Here is a 14,904-nt window from a genome sequence, read left to right as displayed (position 1 = left end):
CTCTACTGTTCAGCCACCAGGTACAAATGAACCTACTGTGCCATTAATTCATCAAGGCTGGGAGAATGATACTAATTTCATCATTATTAAAGAAATATTCTTATAATGAGTAACTTACCCACACCAAATTGTAAAAAAGATCAATAAATTGAGTTTTTAAAGTGTTGACCATGAACTCATATTTTAAAACACTTGATATATCTTATTATGTTTACTGATTTTACACTAGTACCTCACTCTCCCTTAGTTGTTAATGGTTCATTATTCATGTCCTTCAACCTATAACTAGGTTGTCTTTTTATATAAAGATTAAGTGTCTTGCTATACAACTTGATCTTGGAACTTGAGATCCTCCTGTGTCAATCCCAACATAATGCCTCAAATCTCCATTTTCTCCCGTTTTGAAGACAAGGTCTTACCATGTAGTCTGAGCTGACTTTTAATGTGTTATCCTCTGCTTCCAGCTCTTAAGTGTCCGGACCATAGGCATGTGTCACCACACAGGTCACAGACCATATTCCACAGTGTGCTAACACTTCCCTCCTTCAACCATATGCAAAAATAGATGAAATAAAAATAAATAAAAATCCCCCTTTTCAAGATTCAGCTCAGACACCTTTGCTTCCATAATTCTTTTTTAAACACCTAATCAAAACTTACCACTTTCCACCGTTTGCATCCTCCCCCTGGAATTATAAGTATGAACAAGTCTACCCACTGTAATAGGTATGTGGCAAATGTTCAAATACCTTAGGGACGCTAAATAATTTTTTGGATTATTTTTATCTTAAAATGCAAAGTTAACTTCATAAATGTTTACGTGAAAGGATAATACATACAACACTCCCCAAATAAATTCATAGATTATCTACTAACCTCATAATTTTCAACTTCTCCATCTTCAACATCCAACTCAAAGCTGAAAGTTGGGCCCACTGCAGGAGGTACTGGAAGCATTGATCTACAGAGAAAACCAGCAAGGAAACATTAGTAAGGATGTACAACAACACAGATAATGACAGAAGGACAAAAGACAGATTACATGGACAAAGAATGGTCAATGCTAAGTAGTGGCATTAAAGGCAATGACTTTACTAAACAGACAGAAATTGAGAGTAAAAACAAGCTATTCGCAATAGCGTAAAGAGATAAATATATGAAGGCCAGAGATAGCTCAGGAGGTAAAGGAGATCTGTCAAGCCTGATATTCTGAACTTGATCCCTAGAACCTACATGATGATAAGAGCATTCAACTCTCACAGTTGTCTTAATTTCCACAAGTGGACCAAAGTATGCGCATGCACAGAGGCCACTGTGTGCACATACTCATGCTGAATAAATGAATGTAATGAAGAATTTAAATGTAGGAATAGATTTAATAAAGCATATGTAAGACCTATATAATAAAGACTGATAAACAGTTAATATATATGTGGACTAGAAAAATTACTAGTTACCACTATTCCTTCATATTGATCTATGGATTTAAAACACAAAACTCTACTAAACCTTATAATATAAATGTCTTTTTGTTGCAGGGTATGTGATCACATTATGAACCGAGATTGTGTTGTTTACTAGAAAAATCTGTTTCTAGTTGTAATGTGGCTCAGCCCTTAGTGCACACTTAATCCTCAGTGCACGTCTTTAATTCCAAACAATAAAGGTAAAGTTACTTTGTAGAGAAAGCACCCATGTTTGAAAGTAATTAAGTCTAATTGAGTTGCAGAAAAAATGATGACTCGGAAAAAGATCTGACAGAATAGGATGTGCACAACTCTCACAAGAACAGAGGAGAGGGAAGCTACCTGAGGGGCAGTGCAGAGAAAGGAAAGGAAGTTCTACTGGGACAGTTGTACACTGACAGGTTACAGAGAAAGAACAAGTTAGACACAGGTGAAAACAGAACGAGCCAGAGAATGAGAAGGAGCCAGGAAGACTACAACAGATTGCCAAAGCTAGCATGCGGCCAAGCAGAACATTTCAGAGGCTGAGAAAGAAGCCAGCAGTCAGTTTGGAGAGGAGTTTGAGCCAGAACAGCTCAGAAAGAACTAGAAAGGATGAGCTTCTTCAGCAGTTAAGTCTTGGAGGCTGAAAACATTCTAGCCCTAGATTAGACTGCACAGAGCCTAGAAGCTTCCAAGGCTAAGCCTCAGTTAACAGAAAGAGGCAGTAAGCTTCCAAAAGGTGCTAATTACTATTACTACAGGAGAAGAAAAGTTACTTTTATAGCTTTTAGTACAAAAAGAATGCTAATTTTAAAGTTTACATGGAAATACAGAAGATTAAATAGAAACATTTCTGAGCTACTAAGTTGGGAGGTTATAGTACCTTATTTTAAGACAAATAGGAGAGGAAGGTATATGGTAAGGGGAAACAGGGGGAAGCTAAAATTATCAGAAAAATAACTTGAAGCTTAAAGATTACATTTCATACTTGTCTTAGAAAGTAATTACAGACATGATTAAGTCCCAGTCAGGGAAATAACAACAACAGTAATATATTCCATTCTGGGAAATGTCAAGAGAAGCAGGTAAGCAGAGAAACCTACTTTATTTTCTTTATTTTTTTAACCCTTCTTTTCTATGAAATAGGATCTTGCTATGTAACCACACCTGGCTTGGTACTTTTTCTGTACAGCAAGCTGGCCTTGTATTTAGGGGTAATTTTTGTGCCCCAGCTTCTTGACTCCTGGGATTACAGTATGCCACCATACCCAGCTTCCCACATCCACTTCTACTAGCTGTTTTACTATAATGGCCTGAGCTTGAGAACAGAAGAATTCACCCCCTCAGACACCAGGGTAACAAACCACACTGGATTTGGCCTACTTCTACTCTTCATTATGTAAGAAATAAAATTATGCCATGTTTAACCCATGATGTTCATTACAGATAAACTTAATCCTAACAGACTAGCTAGTTCTAAGACATAAAAATGACTTCTTGTCTTTTCTAAGAAAAATACCATCAAAAATGATTCTAGGGCCTAAGAGACAGTAAGGTTGCTCCCTGCAAGCCTGATGATCTGAGTCTGATCCCTGGAATTCATATAGTAAAGAGAACAAACATTCCCAAGGTGTCCTCTGACCTCCACATCCACATACAAGTTGTGGCATACATGTGCTCCCCATCCCATACATTCTAGTAAGTGTAAAAACTAAAACAACAACAACAAAAAACAAAAATCCTGTTGTTTATGACTCTAGGAGCTGAAAAGATGGCTCAGCAGTTAAGAGCACTTGCTATTCTTGCAGAGGACTTAGGTTCAGTTCCCACCATCAATACAGTGGCCCACAACCATCTATAACTCCATTTCCAGAGAGCTAACGCCCTCACCTGGGCTCTATAGGCACTGTATGCACGTGACATGCATACATATACTTGCAGGCAAAAGACTCACACAAAATACAATCTACAAAACAAACAAAACAAAACAAAACAAAAAAACTGATTCAACTGTGTAAGTGGCAAATACTTTAAATTTTTCCATTTTGCAATTTGATAAATAATTTGAGTTTTCTACCTTCTCATTTTCTTCCTTAATAAATGGCTTCCAAGTCCCACTTAACATCAAGCCAAAGCAGTAACTTAACACATACTAAATGACAGACCACAGAGAAGGCATTCATAAAGCAAAGAATCTCAAGAGAAGTCAGAAGAAGGAACTTACAACACGTATGGTAGTAAGCTGGGATGGTAAGGAGGAGGGGGTATCGGCTGCTGGGATCGGTATCTACTCCGTCCTGTGAGTCTCCGAGGCATAAATGGTGGATAAGGCTGTAGAAGGGTAAGGTTGAAAATGATCATTCTATGTTTATAATCAATGTCAAATAATCTACTTTTTTTTTAAACTAAAAAAAATTATTGTATATGCATGATGTATAGACAGGTGTACATGTTACAGCATGCATGTGAGGATCAGAGGACAAGTCGATGCCATTGCTTCCCTCCTCCCGGAGTTGCCAGGCTTACATGGCAAGCACCCTTACCCTCTGACACCCTTGCTGGCCCCAACATGGCTTTTTGTTTTTGTTGATCATGTTTTTTGTTATCTCTACATAGCCCCAGCTGTGCTGGACGTCACTATGTAGACGAGGCAAGTCTCCAACTCAGAGCTCCAACTGCCTTTGCTTCTGCCTCCCAAGTCTAGAATAAAATTCAACTTGCTTTTTCCCCCCTATTAAAGACTTATTTACTCTGTGTGTGTGTGTGTGTGTGTGTGTGTGTGTGTGTGTGTGTGTACGTACACTATTGTTCTCTTCAGATACCAGAAGAGGGCATCAGATCCCATTTGCAGATGGTTGTGAGTCACTTTGTAGTTGCTGGGAATTGAACTCAAGACCTCTGGAAGAGCAGTCAGTGCTCTTAACTGTTGAGCCATCTCTTCAGCCCAGTCAACTTGCTTTCTTTCTAAGACAAGGTCTTCCTATCTAGCCCAGAGCAGCCAGGATCTTGCTCTGTAGACCAATCTGGCCTTCGTAACTTACAGCAATCCTTCCTAGTGCTAGATTACAGGTCTGTGCTATCATGCTCAGCTGATAGCTGCTTTTTAAAAAACTTACTGTTTAAGTTGCATTAACTAGTTCTTTAATACAACCAGGATAAAACACACATGCAAGTGATTTTAAGAACACATGAATTCTGAAAACTCAAAATAAGTTGTCGAACAATTAAATGAGTATTAACAATGAATGAAGACTTACTACTCCAAAGGACATCTCCTGATGCAAAGGGTCATGTGTCAGGAACTGCAAAGGAGCTGACGGAGGTAATGTTGGGGGATGGGCCGAAGGGGGATAAGTAAAACTGCCTACTTGAAGATGTTCTCCTAAGAGCTCCACTTCATTTTCTATCCTCTGCAGAGGCTGTGGGGGGGAGGAGGGGAGAGAGAGGAGAAATCAGCATTACTCCCAATGCTTTTAAAAATTGTTTTTTTTTTTAAACAATGTTTTCAAGTCCATTGTTGATACATCGAACTAAAAAAAATAAGTGGACCCAAGATTTCCTACCTTTAATTATAGTCTGTCTTATTTACACATTAGCATTTGCATCATCTAGTATAGTTTACATGTCCTTTGTTTTGTTTTGTTTTTTTTTTTCCTAATATGTAAGTCCTTTATTGTCCTCAAAGAGCCCAAATTGTATTTGTGATCAAGATCTTGTTTCTGGAGCTAGGAATCTGAGGCCTCACTCGTCAGCCTGCTGCACAGTTCCCTTCTCAGACACATAGATGCCATCCAAAAACTTTTTTTAATATCTTAAATTGTTGTAGCTTGCTGAATCAGAGCCACTAAATTTGATACAAGTTCTATATCATTTCCTGCAAGGATTAATTAATCCTCTGGGCTTGAGAGACAGAACAAGCAACACCTGTCCTCATCTGAGCCCTGTGGATGTATTTTTCACCCAAGAAATTTCAGATTTCAACCAAAGACCCATTCTCCTGAATAAGGACGTTGATGAGGAAGTGAGCACACACAGACCTCATCTTGTAACGGAAGCCTGGTGTAACACCCTTGATCATGTTCTGAACATGACTGCAGATGGTTCTGACAGTGGCCAGTTCCTTTCTGTTATCCCACCATTTGTCAACCTGGAGCATCTTCTTTTTCTTTCCAAGAAGACTCAAGCTCTACACACTGATGTGATTGAAGTCCTTCCACAGAGTTCCCCTGGGGCCCTTCACAATGACGGTGTGCCCCTTAAGAGTGATGTCGACATTTTCCAGAATGTCGACAGTCTGATTGCTGAGAATGGTCTTAATTCTCTCAGTAGATGGGGCAAAAAGAGTATACATGTCCTTTAATACTCAAGCTTTCAAAATGGGAGAGGAAAAATCATAGCAAGTTAAATATGGAAGTTAAAAGTTTCAGTTATCACAATACCCTGATCAACAGAGAATTTCAGACACTGAGCCTCCCTGAAGAACAAGCATATGGTATGTGTGTATGTCAAAAGTAGAACAATGGGGCATGGTACAGTACAAGTTTCACTCCAGTACAAAAACAAAACTCGTGGGCTCTGGTGTCAATCAGTATGTGACTTTTAGACCAATTCTAAGTATTCTGACTTACAAAACTGACCTATTTCTAGCTTACTTCAGAAGTGTACTATGGCTAGGCATCCTAGCATATACCTATAATGTGTTTATTAACACTTGGGGTAAAGGGAGGAGGACTGTTTGAGGACAGCCTGAGAGACTCCAGAGAGACTCCAACCTAATGTACTGTGAGCACCATGCAAGCAATGATTATAAAGCACACTGTACTTTGTTTTCTTAAATGGTGTAATAGGTAGACTCACTCTAAGCTTCTTTTGCATAATAATGTCTCCCAAACCTGGGTTAAAGGAGACCGTTTCAAAAAACATTACTAACCAATAAAAGAAGGAAGAGGAAAAAAATGAGAAAAGGAAGGAGGACAAGGAGGAGGGAGAAGAGAAGAACAGAGCTAGCTACAGAGATAACTAAGAGGTTGCTCTTCCAGGCAAAATTCAGTTCCCAGCACCTGTACAGTGTGGCTCACAACAGACTGAAATGCCAGCTCCAGGAGGCACTGACGTTTCTTCTCATCTCCATACGCACATGCACATATGGGGACACGTGATGTATACACACATTCTCTCTCCCCTCTCCTCATCTTTAAAAGTTTAAGTACGGACAATTAAAAGGTTTCCAACCTTTCAATTTAGAAATACATGAATGAGACATTGAAATGGCTCAGATGGTGCCTGCTGGAGAACCTGGCAACCTGAGTTCCAGTTCTTGAATGCACATAGAAGGTAGAAGAAAACCAACTCCATGAAATTGTGCTCTGACTTCTATATGCCATGCACTCCTTCCCCTCAACTATACAGTGCACACAAGTAAGAATAGACTTAAAAAATCATTAGAATACATAAAATAGGAAAAAAAAAAAAACCCTAGTACCAATTAGGGAAGAAGTTTCCTTTGCTTCAAAGTGCCTGAGAGACTGCAGATATGAAATAATAAAATTCACTTAAGGTAAGTAATACTAAAATAACAAGGAAAAAATTTAAAATAAATTATTTAAAATTGAAAGTAACTGAAAAGTATGTTTAAACTAACTTATTTGTAAGTCCCTTTAATTCTTTCAAGAGCTATATAAGAATACCAATGTCATATGCTTAAATGGAAATTATTTACATTTACTAAACTAGCCTAATCTAAACATTCCGGAAAAACTAGAAACATAAAGAGAAATACGTACCGATCGTGACTGCTGTGTTTGGAAAGGGACAAATTGGCCTGGTGGTGGCAAGTGAGGCGGATGATGGGGAGAAAGATGAGGAGGATGTATAAGAAACGGATCACTAGAAATGAGGGGTGGGAACGCAGCATATGGTACTGGTAAGTGCTGGACTGAACATGCCTGAAGCATCTGTAAGAAAAAAAAAAACATTTCTTTTAGGTTAAAAATGCCAGAATATAAAATATTCTTGAAAAAGTTATGAATCAAATTGCCACACCAACTCATACAAAATATGTAACTTATATTAAGTACTGGAATATTTTTCTATCTATAAGTAAGAATTCACAGTTTAGCCTGTCGTTTAAGGAGAGGGAGCACTGTGCAGAAGAAGCTCTTCTTTACTGTCCTCTCACTGTGTCAGTTGGTAAATATCACACAATGCTTCACTCTGCTCCCGAGAGACCTGCTTGGGTCATTTAATTATTACATTGATACACGTATGTTTATTTTAACCTCACAGGTAGACCAGAGGGTTAAACTTATACTTAGATTTTTTCCAAGTGCTTTCCTCTGAAGATATGTTACTGAGACCCTCTGGATCTCAACCACTTCATTGTTAAGAAAGTTAACTATGAGTCAGAATATTACAAGCTAAAATGTAAGCTCTACAGGGAAAAACATGTAGAATGAATCTCAATGTCCCCACAGCACTAAGCAAGTAATTTTACCTTCCAGATCAAGTTTACAGACTGTCACTCAAGAGACCCTAATGAAGCCTCAGTAAGGGCTAAGATGGCTATCTGCTGAATGCTACATTACTAAGTCTAACACAAACATTTATTAATGTTTAATTACAAACTATTTTTATAGGAAGAAATATGGTTTAAGACACTTAAATGTATATACTTTAATCACTGTAAATAAAATGTATTATACTTTAAGGCTAACTTTATCTAGTGGTCACTATAATTATGCTGAGACCTTTATTATAGTAAAATTATCTTTTTGTTGGAAGTGAAGCTACAAAGACAGTTTTTAAACTTTGTCTGTTAGCTAGCCTAAGCAGGGATTATAGACTTAAGTCATAAAAAAAAAAAAAAAAACACAGGCTGGCATACTTATTTTAAATAGTTAAAATCAACTGAGAATAAAGACATAGACTTACTGGAGGAGGCACACTACAGACAGGGAGGTGTTGTCCACTGAAAACAACAGAGCACCCTGGGACCTGCTGTGCACTGCAGGCAGGGATGTGCTGGCCGGTGCAGAGTGGAATCCCATGGGGCGCCACTGTGGTCACCGTGTAGGAAACAGGAACTGTTCCTTGATGGAGCTTTTAGGGAAGAAAAGTAGAACTTTTGAGAAAACGTTACCTATTTTTAAAGTTAAGATGTGAGGGCCTGGAGAAGTAGATCAATTGGTATGAGGTCCTGGGTATGACCCCAGCACCATTTGAACCAGGCATGGTGGTGCATTCATGTAACCTTGGCACTGGGAGGGGGAACCAAAAGCATCAGAAATTCAAGGTGTTTTATTTACATAGTACATTAAAAGCCTGGGCTAAACAGATTTATTGATTGCCCTGTTTACATACTGTACTTTCGCAGTGTTCTTTTTTTCTTTTTTCTTTTTTTTTTAAACAGTCTAACCTAGCTCAAGTTAGGCTCTGACTCATGATGTAGCCAAAAATGGCATTGAATTCCTAACCCTCTGCTTTCTCCCAAGTGCTAGAATTATAGGTCTGTGACACCATTCCTTGCTCCCTCTAGTAGATTCAATAGGAATATTTACAGTCTTTGCATAAGAAAGACAACTCTATGAAGATTATACACTATTCTCACAGAATTAAAAGATTGAAAAAGAGGGGCTAGAGATGGTGAAGAGCACCTGTGTTACCAAAGTCCAAATGTATGTCCCCGGTCTGGGCTGCCACCTGGGGCCATACTGATGTCCAAGGGCTGAGCAGAGCTGGTGCCAAACCTCACCTGGGCAGCACAGTAAGCTGGCCCTGATGGTATGAGCGCTGAAGAGCCAGCCAGTCCTGCCCCTCACCTGGGCAAAGTGGGAGAGCTCACCCTGGTGGTCCTGGTGCAGGAGAGCTGGCAGGCAGAACAACTTATCTATTACCCAGGCACAGATCTACTCCATGTATAAACTTCTGAAAGGGGCCAGTCCTACAGAACCACAGCTGTTGGAGCTTCATGACACTGGGCAATAATAGCATATCCAAGAGGAGTCCCAGAGAAGACCCAGTTTTGAAAGTGTGGCAGAAATCAGAAGCTTCTAACCAGACCAATGACTCATTGCAATGAAGCTGTTTGGGCAAAAAGACATACTGTGTGACAAACAGTGACACACTGCAGCTTCCATGAGATGATTTTTTTGTTTTTGTGCTCTTGGGGTGTGTGTGTGTGTGTGTGTGTGTGTGTGTGTGTGTGTGTGTGAGAGTGTGAGAGAGAGAGAGAGAGAGAGACAGAGACAGTGAGAGAGAGAGAGAGAGACAGTGAGAGAGAGAGAAGGGGGGGGGAGTGCAAGCAAGTGCAGAAGCTAGATATGGAGAGACAGGGAGATGAGTGGAACTGGGGTGCAATGTGAAATTCACAATGAATTAATAATTAAAAAAATTACTGGTATGTTAACTCTTTCAGCCTGCCTTGTAGAGCAATACTCCTAAAAATATAGCTTTTGAAAATATTAAAACTTGTAATTTTTCAAAGATTTATTCTGATTGTTTTATGTGAATGGGTGTTTTTCCTGCCTGTAGATCATGCAATTGGAGTGCCCATAGAAACCAGAAAAGGGCAACGGTTACCATAGAACTAGTTACAGGTGATTGTTAGCTGTCATTTGGATGCTAGGAATTGAACCTGAGTCCTCTTCAGTAACAGCCAGCGCTCTCAGCTGAGCCCTTTCTCTATACCAAAGCATGTGTGTGTTTGTTCAGTTGGAACAGGTGGGAACAATGAAAGTGGCATTTAATATTAAATCTGGGTTAGGGACAGAGCTCAGTGTAAGCGTGCTTGCTCGAAGCCCTGGGCTCCATCACCAGCACCCAGCATAGAATACAAGGAAGACCAACCTCCTTTTTCCACCCAATACTGCAGCTTTGCCTTCCCCTCGTTGAGATTAACCAGATATTTCAAGCATACTTGTTGTACTAGGTTCACAACAACTGCCATTACTCTTCTGCAACTACGAACACAACTTACTGTTTTATATTAGTAGTAGTATTTATCTCAAAGCATACTGGGTGAAAAGATGGGGATACATTTCAGATTTAAAAAACAGAGAGATTGAGGTTGGAGAGATGGCTCAGCAGTTAAGAGCACTGACTGTTCTTCCAAAGGTCCTGAGTTCAATTCCCAGCAACCACATGGTAGCTCACAACCATCTGTGATGGGATCTGATGCCCTCTTCTGGTGTGTCTGAAGACAGCTACAGTGGTCTCATATTAAATAAATAAATCTTAAAAACAAAAACAAAACAAAAAGAGAGATTTATTTATCATTTGAATGCATATGTAATGTGTGTGTCTGTGTGAGTTTATGTGCAGATGCCGGTGATGGCCAGAGGTTGTCAGAATTCCTACAAATTGGGGGTCATGTCAGTTTTGAACCTTCCAAAGTAGGTCCTTAAGAACCAAACTCAAGTCTCTGCAAGAATGCCTCTGCCATCTCTCCGTCCCCATGTTCAAATTTTTTAACGGTACCATCTAATCACCTGAAAAGGCTTTATTAAAAGTAGATCAAACTCCAAAAGTGATGTAAAAGGACCCAATTCCTAGCATCTCTCCTCAAAGACTGGCGTTACTAACATGCTTGCCAATCAGTGAGAAATGGTATATAGCATGCTTGATTTACATCTGCATTTCTCTTACTAGAGAATTTTGGTAGACTTTCTTTTCCACAGCCTTCACTGTTTGCTGATTGCCCATCTTCTACTTTGTCAAAACCATGTTTGCTGACCTGGGGCTCTCTGTTTCAGCTTGATGTAGCTTGTCCCAGCCATCTGCTACCTCACCTCAAGGACTAAAGGCAGTCCACTCTGCTCAACTGATTCTTATGGATATCTTACATAACTGATGTGCATCTCAATCCCATTCCTCAAAGTTGTGGGGCAGGCCCAGAATCTACGGAGCCATCTCCTTATCCCTTATTATTATCATGTGTCTATATTTGGAAACAAACACACATGGTGCACTCAGAAACCAAGAGGACAACTTGCAGGACTTTGTTTTCTCCTTGCACCTCGTGGGCTCTGGGGACTGAACTTAGGTGGTTAGACTTTGCACTATGTGTCTTACCTGCTGAGCCACCTTGAAAGCCATTTTATTTTTATCTTAATGAAGTCCACTTTTGTCAAGTGTGGCTACTTCCTTATACACATATATTTAGAAATCTTTGCTGGAACTGGAAAGAAAGCTAAATAATTTAAAGCACTTGCTGCTCTAGCAGAAGACCCAGGTTCAGTTCCCACCACCCACCTGTAACTCCAGTTCCAGAAGATCCTTCACCCTCTTCTGACCTTGGCAGGCACTAGGTATACATCTGCTATACATACACACAGACAAAATCACTCATACACATACATACACACACACACACACACACACACACACACACACACACGAATAAAGTATAAATTTTTTTTTAATTAAAACTAAAATACTTCCTACTTAATAAAAACAATCAGTTGTGCTAATAGCATTATCTTTCTAATACATATCTAAACTCTAACTTGAAGATTTTGAAGATTTTGTTTTAGTCTCTAGTTCAGGATAGTCCTGAACTCTATATAGCAGAAAATGACCTTGAACTGTTGATACACCAGCCTCCCCTTCCTGGGTGCTCCATCATCTGGTTGGGTGCTGGAGAGCACACCTTGTAGGCTAGGCAGCACAGCTGAGGTACATCCCAACCTTACTTGATCTAACTTCTGTGGGTGAGATAGAGCAGAAGTTCAAACTCACTCATATGGATATTGAGTCATTACTGCATCAGTGCTAAAGACCTTCCTTCCTCTTTTATGAATTATTTTGGCAACTGGCCAAGCAATTAAATAGCATATGTCTGACAAAGAGCAATGAAATTAAAAAGTTTTAATTACATACATGTGCCACTAGTTTTGTTTACTTTTTATGTGTTCTAAGAAAGCCCTTCCTTCTGAAGGGAATGAACCTATTCATAAACTTCCTAATTGTTTTACCATCATTTAATAAGGACTCTGTCATCTTCCAAATTCAACCATCACCATATACCAAATAAAAAACATTCACAGATGTGTCTTCTTATTTCTAAGCTTTTATATTTCTTTAGCCTAACTGACTATGGCATAGATGCCTTAATTAAGGCCTACAAATTGGAAATAAAACTGGAAATGCGAAATGCTGCTTAGCTCAGTGGTTAGATGCTTGGCTTAGACACAACAAAGCCTTGGTTTTATTCAAGACTTGGGCCTTAAATCCCCAGTCCTGCTGGAAAAGCTGAATTGCTGTTTCTGCTTATGTTGTTTTTTTCCTCAGGATTATGCAACAGTGGCTAATTGAAATATACACTTCAACTACCTAGAAAGTCTATTAACCTATATTGCTGGGTCTGATTCAGTTAAGTCTACTATACACTCTGTAAATTGGCATTTAAAAATAAACAGCTTGTATATGGTTGTGTGTGGATAAAAAGACAACCTTTAGGAGTTGATTCTTGCCTACCACTATGTAGGTCCTGGAGACTGAACCCAGCAAAGACTGATCCATCTCAGTGGCTCTGAACTGGCATTTTTTAAATGGTGCTGCTTTTTCTACTCAGCCAATAAAAACTATTTACAGCTCAGTGGTTAGGAGCTACTGCAGAGGACCCAGGTTTGATTCTGGCACCCACATGGTAGCTCACAACTATCTAGCTGTAACTTCAGTTTCAGGAGAACTGACACCTTTTTCTGCCCTCCACTGTGCACCAGACATATACACAGTATACAGAAATACATGAAGGCAAAACACCATACATTAAAAAGAAAAAAAAGGCATCAGAGAACCATTTGCTTGAGGCTTTATGCCAAGGATTAAGTCCATGATTTTTTTTTCTTAAAAGACAAGGTAAAAAGTAGTCCTTTAGGTTTGTAAGCTAGACCCTGTGGACAGAATAAAGTTGCTGAGATGGATGAGTAGGGATGAAACTTTTCTTTCTTTTCTTTTTTTTTTGTTTTGTTTTTCGAGACAGGGTTTCTCTGTGTAGCCCTGGCTGTCCTTGAACTCAGAAATCCACCTGCCTCTGCCTCCCAAGTGCTAGGATTAAAAGCGTATGCCACCACTGCCCAGCAAAACTTTTAAAAAACAACTAGCAACAGCTTGCTTTCAATTATAGATTTAAAAAATATACTGTCATAGAAATCAGGATCAACTTTTCAAATCCACTGTAATTTTATTTAGGACTACACTAATTCTGCATAGTGTATTAATTCTATACTAGTTCTTTACTTGAGAACTGACAGGCTTTATGAAACTGGATTTTTCAAGCCAACTACTCGTCTTTTACACAGGTTTTCTTAAATTTCTCAACAATGTTTTATAATTTTCTTTATACAATTCTTTGAAGTACTCTTCAAAATAACACTGCTCATCTCATGTTCCTTCATTTTCTCATTCATTCACTGGGACAATGTCTAACTGTAGCCCTAGATGGCCTCAAACTCAAGAGACCTGCTGCGATCCCAGGGATGGGCCACAGCCCTGGCTACCTGACCATTATTAAAAGGAATGAAGAACTTAAATAAGACACATTTCAGGAATTAGAGAAACCTGCATCAACAACAACAACAAAATCAGTGGATCCTAATAAACCATTAGCTTTTAACACTTGTATTTCCAGGACATTCTGCTACTGTACCTGATCATGTATGTCAACCATGACTGCATTCTGCTGGGGTGGATGAGCAGCTGGATGTAACAGACGGGGAGATACATTCGGAGGGTGGAAAGCTCGAGGTTCCTCTATTGCTTGCTGCTGTGCATAAGGGAGATGGTGATAGTTTTCATCTTGACTAATGGAATTGTGTCGAGACAGACGTTCCCTTCTTCCTCGCTGACGCCTAACAGGAGGACTATAATAGGGTAAATGCCAAAAAGAAGGTCATTACTATAATGCTTATTAGTATGATCCATCAGGATTCTTATTATTGTGTGTGTGTGTGTGTGTGTGTGTGTAAGATCGCACATGCAAGCACAGGCACACATGCTAAGGTAAGTACAAGCAATAAATAACTGTTATGGTTCAAAATTAATTGTAAAAAAAAAAACCCAACAAACTTAACTATAAAACTCACCAGTAATTTTTAACAAGCTTGGATTTGCAAGGATAGCTACAATGTTACTCTGATAGGGATTTTCTATTACCTTCATTTCTATACTCATTAATAGAATTGTTTCATAAGGAAAATTTACTACTCCTTTTTTTTTAAAAAAAAAATTTTTTTTGGGGGGGGGGTTGGATTGTGAGGCATGCTACGATGTGTTTGTGCAGATCAGAGGGAATTTCTTTCCTTTTACTGTGTGAGTCCTGGGGATCAGAGCACTCTACACACTGAGCTATCTTGCCAGCCCAAGTTAGCACTTTCTTCTCCTTCATTCACTTAGTTGATGATCACTGGTATGGAATCATGGGTAGATATTTGCTGGGTTGTAATTCCTACTACTGTTT

The 14,904-nt window shown here is 39.2% G+C and overlaps 1 protein-coding gene across 8 annotated transcripts in view; it reads right to left on the bottom strand.

The window, feature by feature from the left end:
* Positions 1 to 14,904, bottom strand: part of Rnf38 (ring finger protein 38) — a 105,187-nt gene that overhangs the window by 9,360 nt on the left and 80,923 nt on the right. For all 8 annotated transcript variants that reach the window (XM_028770242.1, XM_028770241.1, XM_028770240.1 and 5 more), the window contains 6 exons: positions 14,095 to 14,308; positions 8,379 to 8,546; positions 7,232 to 7,402; positions 4,706 to 4,867; positions 3,673 to 3,779; positions 877 to 961 (listed from right to left, as the gene is read on the bottom strand). In XM_028770242.1, the coding sequence (XP_028626075.1) occupies positions 877 to 961; positions 3,673 to 3,779; positions 4,706 to 4,867; positions 7,232 to 7,402; positions 8,379 to 8,546; positions 14,095 to 14,308 (907 nt within the window). The remainder of the gene's footprint in view (positions 1 to 876; positions 962 to 3,672; positions 3,780 to 4,705; positions 4,868 to 7,231; positions 7,403 to 8,378; positions 8,547 to 14,094; positions 14,309 to 14,904) is intronic.

Source organism: Grammomys surdaster, unplaced genomic scaffold (genome assembly GCF_004785775.1).
Source record: "Grammomys surdaster isolate TR1022 unplaced genomic scaffold, NIH_TR_1.0 199, whole genome shotgun sequence".
NCBI lineage: Eukaryota > Metazoa > Chordata > Mammalia > Rodentia > Muridae > Grammomys > Grammomys surdaster.
Note: the sequence above shows the minus strand (reverse complement) of the source record. Positions and strands in the feature narration are given on the sequence as shown.